General features: G+C 41.3%; 1 protein-coding gene across 9 annotated transcripts in view; it reads left to right on the forward strand.

Annotated features, from left to right (window-relative positions):
• adgrb2 (adhesion G protein-coupled receptor B2) overlaps nt 1-14,552 on the forward strand; it is a 758,374-nt gene that overhangs the window by 331,437 nt on the left and 412,385 nt on the right. For 8 of the 9 annotated variants that reach the window (XM_072548607.1, XM_072548608.1, XM_072548609.1 and 5 more), the window contains one exon: nt 8,694-8,855. The exons of the other annotated variant lie outside the window; for it this stretch is intronic. In XM_072548607.1, the coding sequence (XP_072404708.1) occupies nt 8,694-8,855 (162 nt within the window). The remainder of the gene's footprint in view (nt 1-8,693; nt 8,856-14,552) is intronic. 9 annotated transcript variants of the gene reach the window in all.

Here is a 14,552-nt window from a genome sequence, read left to right on the forward strand (position 1 = left end):
TTTCTTGTTCACTAATGTCCTGTAGGAAAGGAAATTGCTGTTCTTACTGGGTCTGATCTACATGTGACTCCAGACCTACAGTGATGTGGTTGACTCTCAACTGCTCTCTGGGCAATTAGGGACAGCCAATGAATGCTGGCCTAGCCAGTGATGCCCATAATCCTATAAATGAATAAAAAAGAAACAAAATTAAGTAGTAAATGTTCATCAATCACCAATTGCACTAACTGTGAAACCAGTTAGTTTAGGCAACACTATTCTTGGGCAGTTTAACGAGACATTGGATACATTTCCATCACGACCACATTCTAGACGTGTGCAAGGTCAATGCAAATTGGAATAATATTGTTCGTCTTTGGTATGTAGACCACAGCTGAAAATTACACTGTTGGTTTTGTGACCTGAACTGGACTCCATTCATGTTCCCTGTATAAGTTGGTTTACAACATGTTTCATTAAGGGATGCAATAGCTTCCTATGTGCATAAAAAGGTGAACATTTTTTCCTCAGGTAATATTCTCTTTGCTTTTTAACTTTTCTAACCTTTTGAACAAATTGGGATAAAGATTGAAGTCAACACCCACCCTTCTATTAAGGAAAGAAATTTCTTGTCTGTAAAGTTTTTTTAATGTATTTTAGTATTTCCTGTCCATATGTTGGAGAGTGACTTAACATTGTGTAATTACCTCAGATCCTGTCGTTTAACGTCTACTGGCTACAGCAGTACTTTGTCAACTAAAGCTCAGTATCTGATAATACTATGAAATTTGATCCCATGTCTAACTTGATGTTTGTAATACTCCCAATGACATAAATGTCTGCATGCCTTTAAGTTCATCTTCTGTTGGAGACTATTCAACTTCATTTATTTCATTGTGTGTAGTTCTTTGGAACTTTGCTTTGGCTGTGTCCTGCTTTGGCATTTTTCTAAAAGTGTCCTTCAGTAAAAGCATTTAGTTTTTAAACCTGGACATTGTTCACATCTGTGAGGGGTCTTTGTTCCACAGAGTTAGCAAGAATTATAGTTTCCAATGTCTGCCAATCCACTGCATTGCCTTTGTGATTTTATTCCTTGCCTGTGCCACATTTTTCCTCTTAGAATTGCTTCTTAGGATTTGCTTCTGGAACTCTGCTTCACTCACCATCTGAATAGTTTTGTTTAGAGTAAGATCTTCTGTAATAAATCTAACACAATCATCATGGGGTGACACGGTGGCTCAATGGTTAGCACTACTGCCTCACAGCGCCAGTGATAAGGGCATAATTCCATTCTCGGGTGACTGTGTGGAGTTTGCACACTCGGCCTGTGTCCATGCGAGTTTTCTCTGGGTACTCCAGTTTCCTCCCACAATCTAAAGATGTGCATGTTAGGTGAATTGGCCATGCTAAATTGCCCATAGCATCCAGGGATATGTAGGTTAGGTGCGTGGGTAGGTGACTCTTCGGAGGGTCGGTGTGGACCCTATTTATTGGGCTGAATGGCCTGTTTCCATACTGTAGAGATTCTATGATTCTATCAGGTAAACAAGAACAATCCAATCTTTTATGGACTCTGATTTTAAGTCACCGTAGTCATAACTCTTCACGATCCTGTAGAGATTATGAATGAAATATCTATAAATTCATATTGCACTCTTGTTTTGAATCTTGCCCTTCAAAGAAGTTTTATTGTTCTGAGCTTGAAATTATTGTCAAAAGCTTGCAGCATCTCATTGAATTTTCCTGATGTTTTATTTATCTGCTGATAAGCAATATCATCAGCTCCTCTACTTCCAATCTGGTACAGAAAGGTTCAGCTTCTGCCTTACTATCCAGGTATATGATATGCCTCAAGATTTGTTTCTAATATTAAGACTTCTGCCAATACTACTCCTGATGCCATAGGTTCCAAATGTGATCAGGTATTTTATCGTCTTTGAAGGTTTTTATGCTGCAGTAATCAAGGTTTTTGTATGTTTAACTACTGCATTAAAGAATCTTTTTATGCATTATGGCTATAATGGCTGTTTTCTCCAATGGGCCCAGCCAAAATGAAGATTTTTCTGTGCTTTGGAGATTCACTAAGATTCCTGCTGCATTCTCCTTGTCTCCCAAATATATTTATGTTGGACCAGAATCAAGTATTACCTTAAATTGCCAATGCTTATTTGCTTTAAATGGCTCTGAGAGTGATTTTCTTGTCTCTCTCTTTCTGGAATATTAGTTGCCTCTTGTAACCCTGAGTTTAATTTTCTCAGCCTTGCTTCATTGTATTTGCAATTGAAGTTGTAATGTGTTCATTTTCAATCTGAATTACTGTGCCATTCAAGATTTTACCCTTTTGTACAAGGGTTGATTTTATTGATTTTGACTTGTGCAATCCTCAGTGTTTTATCAGCTTTCTGGCTGAACACAGACCATTGACTATTTCGGAATGCACTTTTTTCTCTCTCTTGGAGTTTACACAATTCTTTTGTCCCTATACGGCTTTTATCAAGTTTAAAATCCTTTCTGTGACGTTATCTGAAATGCTCTTTTGTATTCAGTGTTGCTACATGGTCTGTGGAATTTGTTGTAATCAGCAATCAGCAGTAACTGTTTACCTTGAATAACAGCAGAAAGTGATGAAGAAACTCAGCAGTTCTGGCTGATCTGTAGGGGGAGAAATAGAGTTAACATTTATGTCTGATCAAACCAAAATGGATGAGGATAGCAACCTTTCTGGTGCAACAAAAGTGTCTTGTTCACTGATAAGGTGGAAGTTATTGCATTACTGAAACTATTTACAGATTACATGAATATGGCCTAATTGCCACAGAAACTGTTATAGAGTCATAGAGATGTACAGCACGAAAACAGACCCTTCAGTCCAACTTGTCCACGCCAAACAAATATTCCAACCCAATCCAGTCCCACTGCCAACTCCTGTCCCATATCCCTCCAAACCATTCCTATTCAAATACCTACCCAGATGCCTTTTAAATGTACTAGTCTCCACCGCTATCGCAGCTCATTCCATACATGTACCACCGTCTGCATGAAAAAGCTGTCCCTTAAGTCTCTTTTATATCTTTCCCCTCTCACCCTAAACCTATGGCTTCTCGTTCTGGACTCCCCCACCCAAGCAAAAAGACCTTGTCTATTTATCCTATCCATGCCCCTCATGATTTTATAAACCTCAGCCTCCAAAGCTCCAGGGAAAACAGCCCTAGCCTAATCAGCCTCTCTCTATAGCTCAAATCCTCCAAGCCTGGTAACATCCTTGTAAATCTTTTCTGAACACCTTCAAGTTTCACAACGTCTTTCCGATAGGAAGGAGACCAGAATTGCATGCAATATTCCAACAGTGGCCTAACCAATGTTCTGTACAGCCGCAATATGACCTCCCAACTCCTACACTCAATACTCTGACCAATAAAGGAAAGCATACCAAATACCATCTTCACTATCCTATCTACCTGCAACTCCACTTTCAATGAGCTATGAACCTGCACTCCAAGGTCTCTTTGTTCAGCAATGCTCCCTAAGACCTTACCATTAAGTGTACAGGTCCTGCTAAAATTTGTTTCCAAAAATGCAGCACCTCTCATTTATCTAAATTAAACTCCATCTGCCACTTCTCACCCCATTGACTCATCTGATCAAGATCCTGTTGTAATCTGAGGTAACCTTCTTCGCTGTCCACTACACCTCCAATTTTGGTGTCATCTGCAAACTTACTAACTATACCTCTTATGCTCACATCCAAATCATTTATATAAATGATGAAAAGTAGTGGGCCCAGCACAGATCCTTGTGGCACTCCACTGGTCACAGGCCTCCAGTCTGAAAAAAAACCCTCCACCACCACCCTCTGTCTTCTACCTTTGAGCCAGTTCTGTATCCAAATGGCTAGTTCTCCCTGTATTCCATGAGATCTAACCTTGCAAACCAGTCTCCCATGGGGAACCTTGTTGAACACCTGACTGAAGTCCATATAGATCACATCTTCCCTCATCAATCCTCTTTGTTACTTCTTCAAACAACTCAATCAAGTTTGTGAGACATGACTTCCCACGCACAAAGCCATGTTGACTATCCCTAATCAATCTTTGCCTTTCCAAATAAATGTACATCCTGTCTGTCAGGATTCCCTCCAACAACTTGCCCACCACTGACGTCAGGCTCACTGATCTATAATTCTCTGGCTTGTCCTTACCATCTTTTTTAAACAGTGGCACCACGTTAGCCAATCTCCAGTCTTCCGGCACCTCACCTGTGACTATCGATGATCCGACTATCAATGATCCAAATATCTCAGCAAGAGGCCCAGGAATCACTTCTCTAGCTTCCCAAAGAGTTTGAGGGTACACCTGATTAGGTCCTGAGGATTTATCCACTTTTATGTGTTTCAAGACATCCAGCACTTCCTCCTCTGTATATGAACATTTTTCAAGATGTCATCATCTATTTCCCTACATTCTATATCTTCCGAGTCCTTTTCCACAGTAAATACTGATGCAAAATACCTGTTTGATATCTCCCCAGTCTCTAGCTTCAGATCCCTCTTATTCCGGTTTTGGCTTGGTTAGACTCTGAGCAAGTCCCCATGACATAATCAGGGCTCTCAGAAAAGTAATTAACCTCCTAGATCCTTTCAAACAACATAGGACACTGACTTCATCTGCAGCAACAAATATCATTATGTGAGAAAATCTACCCTGAAAAGAATAAAAATGACATGGATATTACAAATGAAAAATGAAGGGAAGAAAATGCAGTGGTGTTTGTGTCCCTGAGATCTAGTATTTTTTACCTCTGTTTCTTTCGTAAGCAATGAACAGGTGAGCCAGGAAGAGGTTGTCTATGGAGCTCATTTACCCAACCACTCGAATTAAGTTGTTCAGTAGTTTAGCTACGAGTTACATGTGGCAAATTGGAAAATTCTGGCATGTAAGTTGTATTGATTGCTGTATAAAAATTGAAAAATATACAGTGTGCAGTTTACATATCGTTTCGCTATTTTATTAGTGACAATGCACATTTACTTAAATGTTTCTGGGTAAAACTACAAGACAAGAATTGTGTTTTGATTGTGACCAGTACTTTATTTCCTTTTTTTTGTGATAGGTATTTATTATGATATACACATATAATCTACATTTATCTGTATCGCAAAGCATTTTCTAACAGGATCCATATAAAAGGCTCAAGCCCAACATTTTAGCCAGATGTGTGGTGAATCAGTGATTTCTGCTGGACAAGATCATTATTTTATATCCATGACTAGTTTCAATCTACAATGGTCTATGCCTCTACCGTCCTAAGTACTGTTTTTCATTCTTAGCTTATAATAAACAACCCCAATCAATTTTAATCTGGTGAATGTTATCTCAAGGCCCTGATAGTCATTCACAGGCAACTTACCATATATAAAGAAAAATAAGTCCTCTTTTCTAATGAGCCTTGTTACAGGAAGCAGTTTTTAATTTGATTTCCGGCAAAGCTTACCATAAACAACCATGATCTGCTTCAGTGTATCATCTGTTCTGTTTATTCACTTTGTCTCTAACTCTGGTCAAATATATTTATCCATACTCAGTCATTTTCTCACAAACAACATAAGAAATGTTAGTGATTATTCAGGCCTATTTTCATGGGTTTAAATTTACTGTCAATATTTTTCATGAGCAAAACGCCTTGCAGTACCTGTTTCCCCAGAGTCCATTTGCTGTGTTTCATAACCTCGTGGATTAGTAGGTCAATTGTGAGATTGTCATGGGTCCCATGCACTCTTTGTGAGAATGTTGGGTTTTCACCAGTCTACAATGACAATATACGGACCCTGAATATATGATTCTGGATTAGTAGTGCTGGAAGAGCACAGCAGTTCAGGCAGCATCAAACGAGCAGCGAAATCGACGTTTCGGGCAAAAGCCCTTCATCAGGAATAAAGGCAGTGAGCCTGAAGCGTGGAGAGATAAGCTAGGGGAGGGTGGGGGTAGGGAGAAAGTAGCATAGAGTACAATGGGTGAGTGGGGGAGGGGATGAAGGTGATAGGTCAGTGAGGAGAGGGTGGAGTGGATAGGTGGAAAAGGAGATAGGCAGGTAGGACAGGTCCAGACAAGTCAAGGGGACAGTGCTGAGCTGGAAGTTTAGAACTAGGATGAGGTGGGGGAAGGGGAAATGAGGAAACTATTGAAGTCCACATTGATGCCCTGGGGTTGAAGTGTTCCGAGGCAGAAGATGAGGCGTTCTTCCTCCAGGCGATTAGTGGTGAGGGAGCAGCGGTGAAGGAGGCCCAGGACCTCCATGTCCTCGGCAGAGTGGGAGGGGGAGTTGAAATGTTGGGCCATGGGGCGGTGTGGTTGATTGGTGCGGGTGTCCCGGAGATGTTCCCTAAAGCGCTCTGCTAGGAGGCGCCCAGTCTCCCCAATGTAGAGGAGACCGCATCGGGAGCAACGGATACAATAAATGATATTAGTGGATGTGCAAGTAAAACTTTGATGGATGTGGAAGGCTCCTTTAGGGCCTTGGATAGAGGCGAGGGAGGAGGTGTGGGCGCAGGTTTTACAGTCCCTGCGATGGCAAGGGAAGGTGCCAGGATTGGAGGGTGGGTTGTAGGTGGGCGTGGACCTGACCAGGTAGTTGCGGAGGGAATGGTCTTTGCGGAAGGCGGAAAGGAGTGTGGAGGGAAATATATCCCTGGTGGTGGGGTCTGTTTGGAGGTGGCGGAAATGTCGGCGGATGATTTGGTTTATGCGAAGGTTGGTAGGGTGGAAGGTGAGCACCAGGGGCGTTCTGTCCTTGTTACGGTTGGAGGGGTGGGGTCTGAGGGCGGAGGTGCGGGATGTAGACAAGATGCGTTGGAGGGCATCTTTAACCACGTGGGAAGGGAAATTGCGGTCTCTAAAGAAGGAGGCCATCTGGTGTGTTCTGTGGTGGAACTGGTCCTCCTGGGAACAGATCCGGCGGAGACGGAGGAATTGGGAATACGGGATGGCATTTTTGCAAGAAGTAGGGTGGAAAGAGGTGTAATTCAGGTCATGTGCTTTTGTGTGCAGAATTATACTTTTAATTTCCCTTTAATTTTTTTAAAAATATGATTTTGTTTGTTAGAGAACACTCCAGTGAGCACCATTAGTTGAATTTAGTACCTGAATAATACTGAATATAAGTCATTAAAGGCAATACATTTCCCAGCTGAGACTCCAGGAACCGATTTTGTTTTTTTTTACAAAAGTAATAAATATTGCTCTATTACACCTGCTGCATGATTTAATGATTTTTCTGCATTCACTAAATAAACAATCATAATTTGCCTGTCACGAAATAAAAGTGAACCTTGTTGTAAAAAATTCACCTCTGGTACAACACAGATGATCGCTGATCATGTACAGCACGTGATATTTGATTCCGTGGCCACAAGCCAACTTAATGTCAAATATGAAACAGGCAGCTGTAAGTGATGCAACCCATTTTGCACAACTGACCAAGGCAACTGTCTACCTACTTCTCTTTCTTTCCTTTTATGTCAAATGTTCCACAGCTATCAAATATTTAGTTTATTTCTTTATTTGTTTTAACTGGTCAAATTTTGGGGTTATTAAATTGAACAGTTATAACTATATAACTGGCATCAGTTGAATTTCAAGTACTTTCTGAAAACAAATCTGTTTCATGGAGGTATCATGGAGGTTCCTGACGTGTGCCATCACGGAAGCATAGGAGAAAGTGAGGACTGCAGATGCTGGAAATCAGAGTTGAGAATGTGGTGCTGGAAAAGCACAGCAGGTTAGGCAGCATCCGAGGAACAGGAGAACTGATGTTTCAGGCATAAGCCCTTCATCAGTAATGGCTTCATCAGGAATAGTAATGTCAATTCTCCTGCTCCATCATAGAAGCATGTCTGACACAAAATTTCTCAAACACTTTGTATAGCATGGCCATTTGTGCAGTTGCATTGTTAGGTTATTCTGTTATTTTGCTTCAATAGCATGCAGGACTGATTAGCTGTTTTAGAATATAGAGCAAACTTTGATCAAATGAGAGATCCAATATATGAAAGATCTGGTAAATGTACCTGTAATTCCTTGTCTAGCACTTTGGATTTTATGTGAGAACTCAATATACATGCACATTAGTTTTCTGTATTGAATGGAAATTAAAAGAGAGTTTATAAGTAAAGGATGTTTGCTTGTTGTTCTTGAATTGATACTCATATTGTCAGTGTCCAGAGTGTGGTGCTAGAAACGCACAGCAGGTCAGGCAGCATCCGAGGAGCAGTAGAATCAACGTTTTGGGCAAAAGCCCTTCATCAGGAAGCTCAGGTTTGGGAATCAACCGGTCTTCTGCCCAGTTTTCACTTTTCAAACAGGATGATCTCTCGGCCTTAGCAAAGTACCCCAGGCAGTGCTACCAAGGAAAGTTAAAATCAAAGTGAGAGGACAAGTTATTGCATACGATCTTCACTCATCTTTGTCCTTGAATTCTGTTTTATTTGGAGATGAGGGAATTTGAAAATCGAGAAGTGGGGGGGGTGGGGGCGGGGTTGGTGGAGAAAGGACAGTTTATTTATTCAGTTTTACACATGTGAAAGCTTTACAGTATTAGTCATTTCAAAAGACCCACCCTCTTCCATGAAAGGATACAGTGGTAAGATTGGACACCAGGCCTGCTGATAGTGATGAGAAAAGCAATAACCTGGAATTTATCTTCCTTTTATCTGTTGACAGTTGAAGGACAGTGGCTGCACTGGGGTCCATGGAACAGATGTTCAGTAACATGTTCAAATGGAACACAACAGAGAACTCGCAAATGCATCTCGACCCATGGTTGGACAGAGTGTAAAGGTCATCAGGCTGAGGCCCGGGATTGCTTCAACCAAGAGTGCTCAAGTAATTTCCTTCATTCTTAAGTCAATTAACTTCTCACACTAAATTTGATACTTGATAGCAGTCACTGACTATAACATAACTACTTAAACTGTATAAAATAGTCTCTCCAATTCTTAGTGATTAACAACAACTTATATACTGTGAGGGTCTCTGCATCTGTACACAATAGTGCTGTCTTTTACTGTAAGGTTCTAAGACTGGGACAATTTTTGTTTTACAGTACAATTGCTTATGGGTCCCGTCCAAGTGAGAAATGTCTTGCTCTGAAGCTGCGTGATTGACAATGGGCTCTGATTTTAATAACATATGCCTCAGATATTTCATTTAATTAAGCAATAATACAATTTCTGAATAATATTGTTGGATGTAGCATTCATCACATTAGAACTGTACAAAGTTAAAAATCACACAACACCAGGTTATAGTCCAACAGGTTTATTTGGAAGCACTAGCTCAGGTGGTTTGGAGTATAAGATCGTAAGACACAAAGTTTATAGTAAAAGTTTACAGTAAGATGTAACTGAAATTATATATTGAAAAGGACCTGGATTGTTTGTAAGTCTCATATCTTTTAGAATTAACATGTTGGTTTCAGTTCTTTCATATTTAAATTGCAGAACACCTTTAAAAGTTACATTCTTAAGTGAACTTTAACAATTGGTGTCATGCTGACCCAGATAATACATTTAAGATATGAGCTGCCCTGTGTGAGACTGTCTGTGCCGTGATGGTCAGACTGATTCTCATCTAAAAACCAAATTTACTGAATCCCCCAGATAATGCATTTAAGGTGTGAGCCAGCTGTGTGAGTCTGTCTGTGCCACGATGGTCAGACTGATTCTCATCTAAAAAACAGATTCACACATGGCAGCTCGCACCTCAAATGCATTATCTGGGGGATTCTGTAAATTTGATATAAGCCCTTCATCAGGAAGCACAGCATGTCAGGCAGCATCTGAGGAGAAGGGGAATTGATGATTCAGATATAAACCCTTCATCAGGAAGTACAAGAGTCAAGATGTCATGTTGCAGTTTTTATCAGACTTTGGTTATGCCACACTTAGTGTTCAATTCTAGTTGCCACATATTAGGAAGGATGTGGAGGCCTTGGAGAGGGTGCAAAAGAGGTTTACCAGGATGCTGCCTGGAATAGAGAGTATGAGCTATAAGAAGAGACTAGAAAAACTCGGGTTGTTTTCTCTAGAGCAGTGGAGACGGAGGGAAGACTTGATATAAATCAATAAAATTGAGATGCATAGATAGGGTTGACAGTCAGAAACCTTTTCCAAGATATAAAATACTAGAGGGCATGCATTTAAGGTGAGAGAGGAAGGTTCAAAGGAGATATTGGGGCAAGTTTTTTTTACACAGAGAGTGGCAGGTGTCTCGAACGCGCTACCAGAGGTAGTGGTGGATGCAGATACAATAGAGGCATTTAAGGGGCTTTTAGATAAGCACTTGAATAAGCAAGGAATGGGGCGTTATGGATAAAGGGCAGGCAGAAAGGATTAGTTTAATTTGGTGTCATGGGCTGTACTGTTCTATTTTTAAGTGTCATAAAACCCCATAACTCACTTCTATTAGTTACTATATCGTGACACTTAAAGCCTGAAAATGCCTTCATTTTGAGCTACTCTCATTGCTCTTGATGGAACCACCTGAAGTTGTCCTAGAACCATAGTGATTTCTTATTGTGGGTTTTATGCTTTGTAAAAACCTGCATTGATTACATTGAGCCAAAGAATAAAATATGAAGTAGACTTTTCAACTAAACTGGTATTAATCAAAGTATAATGTCAAATATCTGAACAATGTACAATGTAAATATCATCAATGGAGAAGGTGTTCTGTATGCACAATTTAAAGATTGTATAACAAATAGAGGGAATGCTTTCCAGTATGTCTTGCATGCTTTTAACATCCTAAATGTGGCTGAATATATTAATTTCTTCACTATGTTTTATTAGCAATTTGTAAACATATTGTAAACATTGTTTCCCTGTTACATTATACAATGCCAAGGATCAATCGTGAGTGCTAACAATACAACAAGCAGCCCCAGGAGGATGACAGCCGTTGATCGTGCAGTGAGTCGGGTTAGGAGTATTTGGAAGAAAGGGTTTGCAAACATGCGGGAAAGGTTCTTTGGAGGTTGGGGTTAGTGGGTTTCGAAGTATTGACAGGTAGGAAGAAAAGGGGGAATTGTTGCCTTCTGAATAGGTGGCCCTATTGTCAAAGGGCATCCTCTAAAGTTAGTAGCCCCCTTTCCTTCCTGCTATTTCATAAACTTTGAAAAAGGAATCAGACTGCCAATTCCCACCCACATGCTCCACCAACTGCATTATGACATGGGAAGGGTAATATTGGGTAAATTGAGCTTTTACAAGCTCAGTTAACAAAGTAACAACAATAGAGACATTATTGAGGAGGGGCAGGACTGACAACACTCCTGGGTAAAGAATCTTCAGGCAAGACAAATAAGGTGTAAAAGAGGAAGTTGTATTGCATTATTAGTTGGAAAGTCGGTTACTGAAGTGAAAAGGGAAGATATCTTTAATGGATCTTCAAATGAGGCTTTAGGAGCCGAGTTTAGGAGATTGAAAAGGGGTGTACCTTATTGTTGGGGTACTATTGGTAGTACCTTAGAGATGCCTAAACAGTCAGCAGTCAGTAGTCTAGCAGATAAAGTAGGGCCGAAGGGCCTGTTTCCACAGTGTGGGGAATCTAATCTAATCTAAAAATAATTCATTGCGGTATGTAAAAACCATAACATCCAGTCATGAATTGGATAAATCAAGAACTGACTGGTGGACAATGTTCCATAGACATCCCCAGTGTCAATGTTGGGGCATCAGTTTTTGCTTACAGAAAACAAGGAGAAAGCATTTGTGACCATCTTCAGTCAGAAGTAACAAAGAGAAGATCAACTTATACGTCAAGAAGCAGTTTGCCTTGGGAGTCCTCAAATTGACTCTGGATCTTATGAAGTCTCATGGCACCAGGTCATATTATGGACTAAGACATTTCTGACTGGTTATCACCCACCAATCTTGTTGTGGTTCTGTTCGCCGAGCTGGGAATTTGTGTTGCAGACATTTCGTCTCCTGTCTAGGTGACATCCTCAGTGTTTGGGAGCCTCCTGTGAAGCGCTTCTGTGATCTTTCCTCTGGCATTTGTAGTGGTTTGAATCTGCCACTTCCGGTTGTCAGTTCCAGCTGTCCGCTGCAGTGGCTGGTATATTGGGTCCAGGTCGATGTGCTTATTGATTGAATCTGTGGATGAGTGCCATGCCTCTAGGAATTCCCTGGCTGTTCTCTGTTTGGCTTGTCCTATAATAGTAGTGTTGGCCCAGTCGAACTCATGTTGCTTGTCATCTGAGTGTGTGGCTACTGAGGATAGCTGGTACAACAGCTAAGGATAGCTCAGACAACAACTCACCAGGACGAAGGACCCGATACCCAGCATGAACAAAACCAATGTAGTGTACAAAATCCCAGCAAGGACTGCACAAAACACTACATAGGACAAACAGGAAGACAGCTAACGATCCGCATCCATGAACACCAACTAGCCACAAAACGACATGACCAGCTATCCTTAGTAGCCATACACTCAGATGACAAGCAACATGAGTTCGACTGGGACAACACTACTATTATAGGACAAGCCAAACAGAGAACAGCCAGGGAATTCCTAGAGGCATGGCACTCATCCACTGATTCAATCAATAAGCACATCGACCTGGACCCAATATACCGGTCACTGCAGCGGACAGCTCGAACTGACAACCGGAAGTGGCAGATACAAATCATTATAAATGCCGGAGGAAACATCACTGAAGCGCTTCACAGGAGGCTCCCAAGCACTGAGGATGTCACCTAGACAGGGGACGAAATGTCTGCAACACAAATTCCCAGCTCGGCGAACAGAACCACAACAACGAGCACCCGAGTTACAAATCTTCTCACAAACTTTGAACACCTACCAACCTTTTTCAGCCTCCTGAGATCTCCCACCATCACAAATACTGATCATAAACCAATGCAGTTCTCTCCATGATAATAAGATTTTTAAAAATTCATTCATAGGATGTAGGTGTCACTGGCTAGGCCAGCGTTTATTGCCAATTCCTAGTTGCTGTTGAGAAGGTGGTGATGAGCTGCCTTCTTGAAGTGATGCAGTACATTTAGTGTAGGTGCTCCCACAGCTTATATGATGAGAGTTTCAGGCTTTGACACAGCTATACTATGGAAATGGTGATATATTTCCAAGTCAGGATAGTGAGTGGCTTAGAGGGACATTGTTGTTGGTATTATTCCTGTGTATCTGCTATCCTTGTCCTTTTAGATGGTAGTGTTCGAATGTTTGAAAGGTGCATGTAAGGAACCTTGGTAAATTTCTTCAGTGCATTTCGTAGATGGTACACACTGCCACTGCTGTGCATCAGTAGGGCAGCATGATGGCTCAGTGGTTAGCAGTGCTGCCTCACAGCACCAGGGACCCAAGTTCGATTCCAGGCTTGGGTTACTGTCTATGTGGAGTTTGCACATTCTCTGTGTCTGCATGAATTTCCACCGGGTGCTGTAGTTTCCTCTCACAGTCCAAAGATGTGCAGGTGAGGTGGATTGGCCATGCAAAGTTTCCCCAGTGTGTCCAGGGTGTGTAGGCTAGGTGGATTAGCTGTGGTAAAATGTAGGGTTCCGGGATAGGGTAGGGGACTGAGGATGAGTGGGATGCTCTTCAATAGCTGGATAGCCTCTTTCCACACCATAGAAATTCTATGATCATTGATAGAGAACACAAACATTTAAGGACGTAATGCCAACCAAATAGGGTTCTTTGCCCTGATGGTGTCAAGCTTCCTGCTTTTGGTGGGAGTTGCGCTCATCTAAAAAAACATGGGAACTATTCTAACACACTTCTGACTTGTGCCTTGCAGCTGGTGGACAGGCTTCTGGGATTCAAAAGGTGAGTTACTCACTGCAAGATTCCTAGACTATGGCCTGATCTTAATGCCTCTCCGTTTATATGGTCAGACTGATTATGTTTTTGGTCATTGAGATTTCACAGGATGTTAATATTGAAGGATTCAAAAATGGTAAATGTAATTGATTGTCAAGAGCCATAATTAGATTGTCACTTGTAGGAGATGGTCATTTCTTAGCCCCTGGATGGATATTGTCCAGGTCTTGCTGCATTTGAAGACAGACTGCTTCTACATCTGTGGAGTTGCAAATGGTCCTGAACATTGCAGTTACCAGAACATCCCCACTGTTATCCTTATAATGGAATATTTAAAGGTGGTTGGGTTTAGAACAGTACCCTGTTAAAAACACACACACACACACACACACAACATAGGGAAGCAGCCCTGGAGCATCGCGCAGGCAACAAGTCCTGGCACTTAACCTTGGAGTAGCTGAGTACAAGTACAGAACAAACGGGGATGGCTGGTGGACTGGGGTCAGACGCAGGCAGTCACACCACATGTGGGCCTTATGCTGAGCTGTTACACCATAATGGCTATTTGAAATTTCCTACTTTACAGGAATGTCAACCTTTTAATGATGTCCTAGTTTAACTTATTTTTCAACTCTGTAGTTAATGCAACTATTTTTATTTGTCTGCTATATCCAAGAATTGTACCTAGGTACTTGTACCTAGGATATCACCATAAAATGGAGTACATGTGACAAT

This window comes from Chiloscyllium punctatum, chromosome 27 (assembly GCF_047496795.1).
Source record: "Chiloscyllium punctatum isolate Juve2018m chromosome 27, sChiPun1.3, whole genome shotgun sequence".
Classification (NCBI taxonomy): domain Eukaryota; kingdom Metazoa; phylum Chordata; class Chondrichthyes; order Orectolobiformes; family Hemiscylliidae; genus Chiloscyllium; species Chiloscyllium punctatum.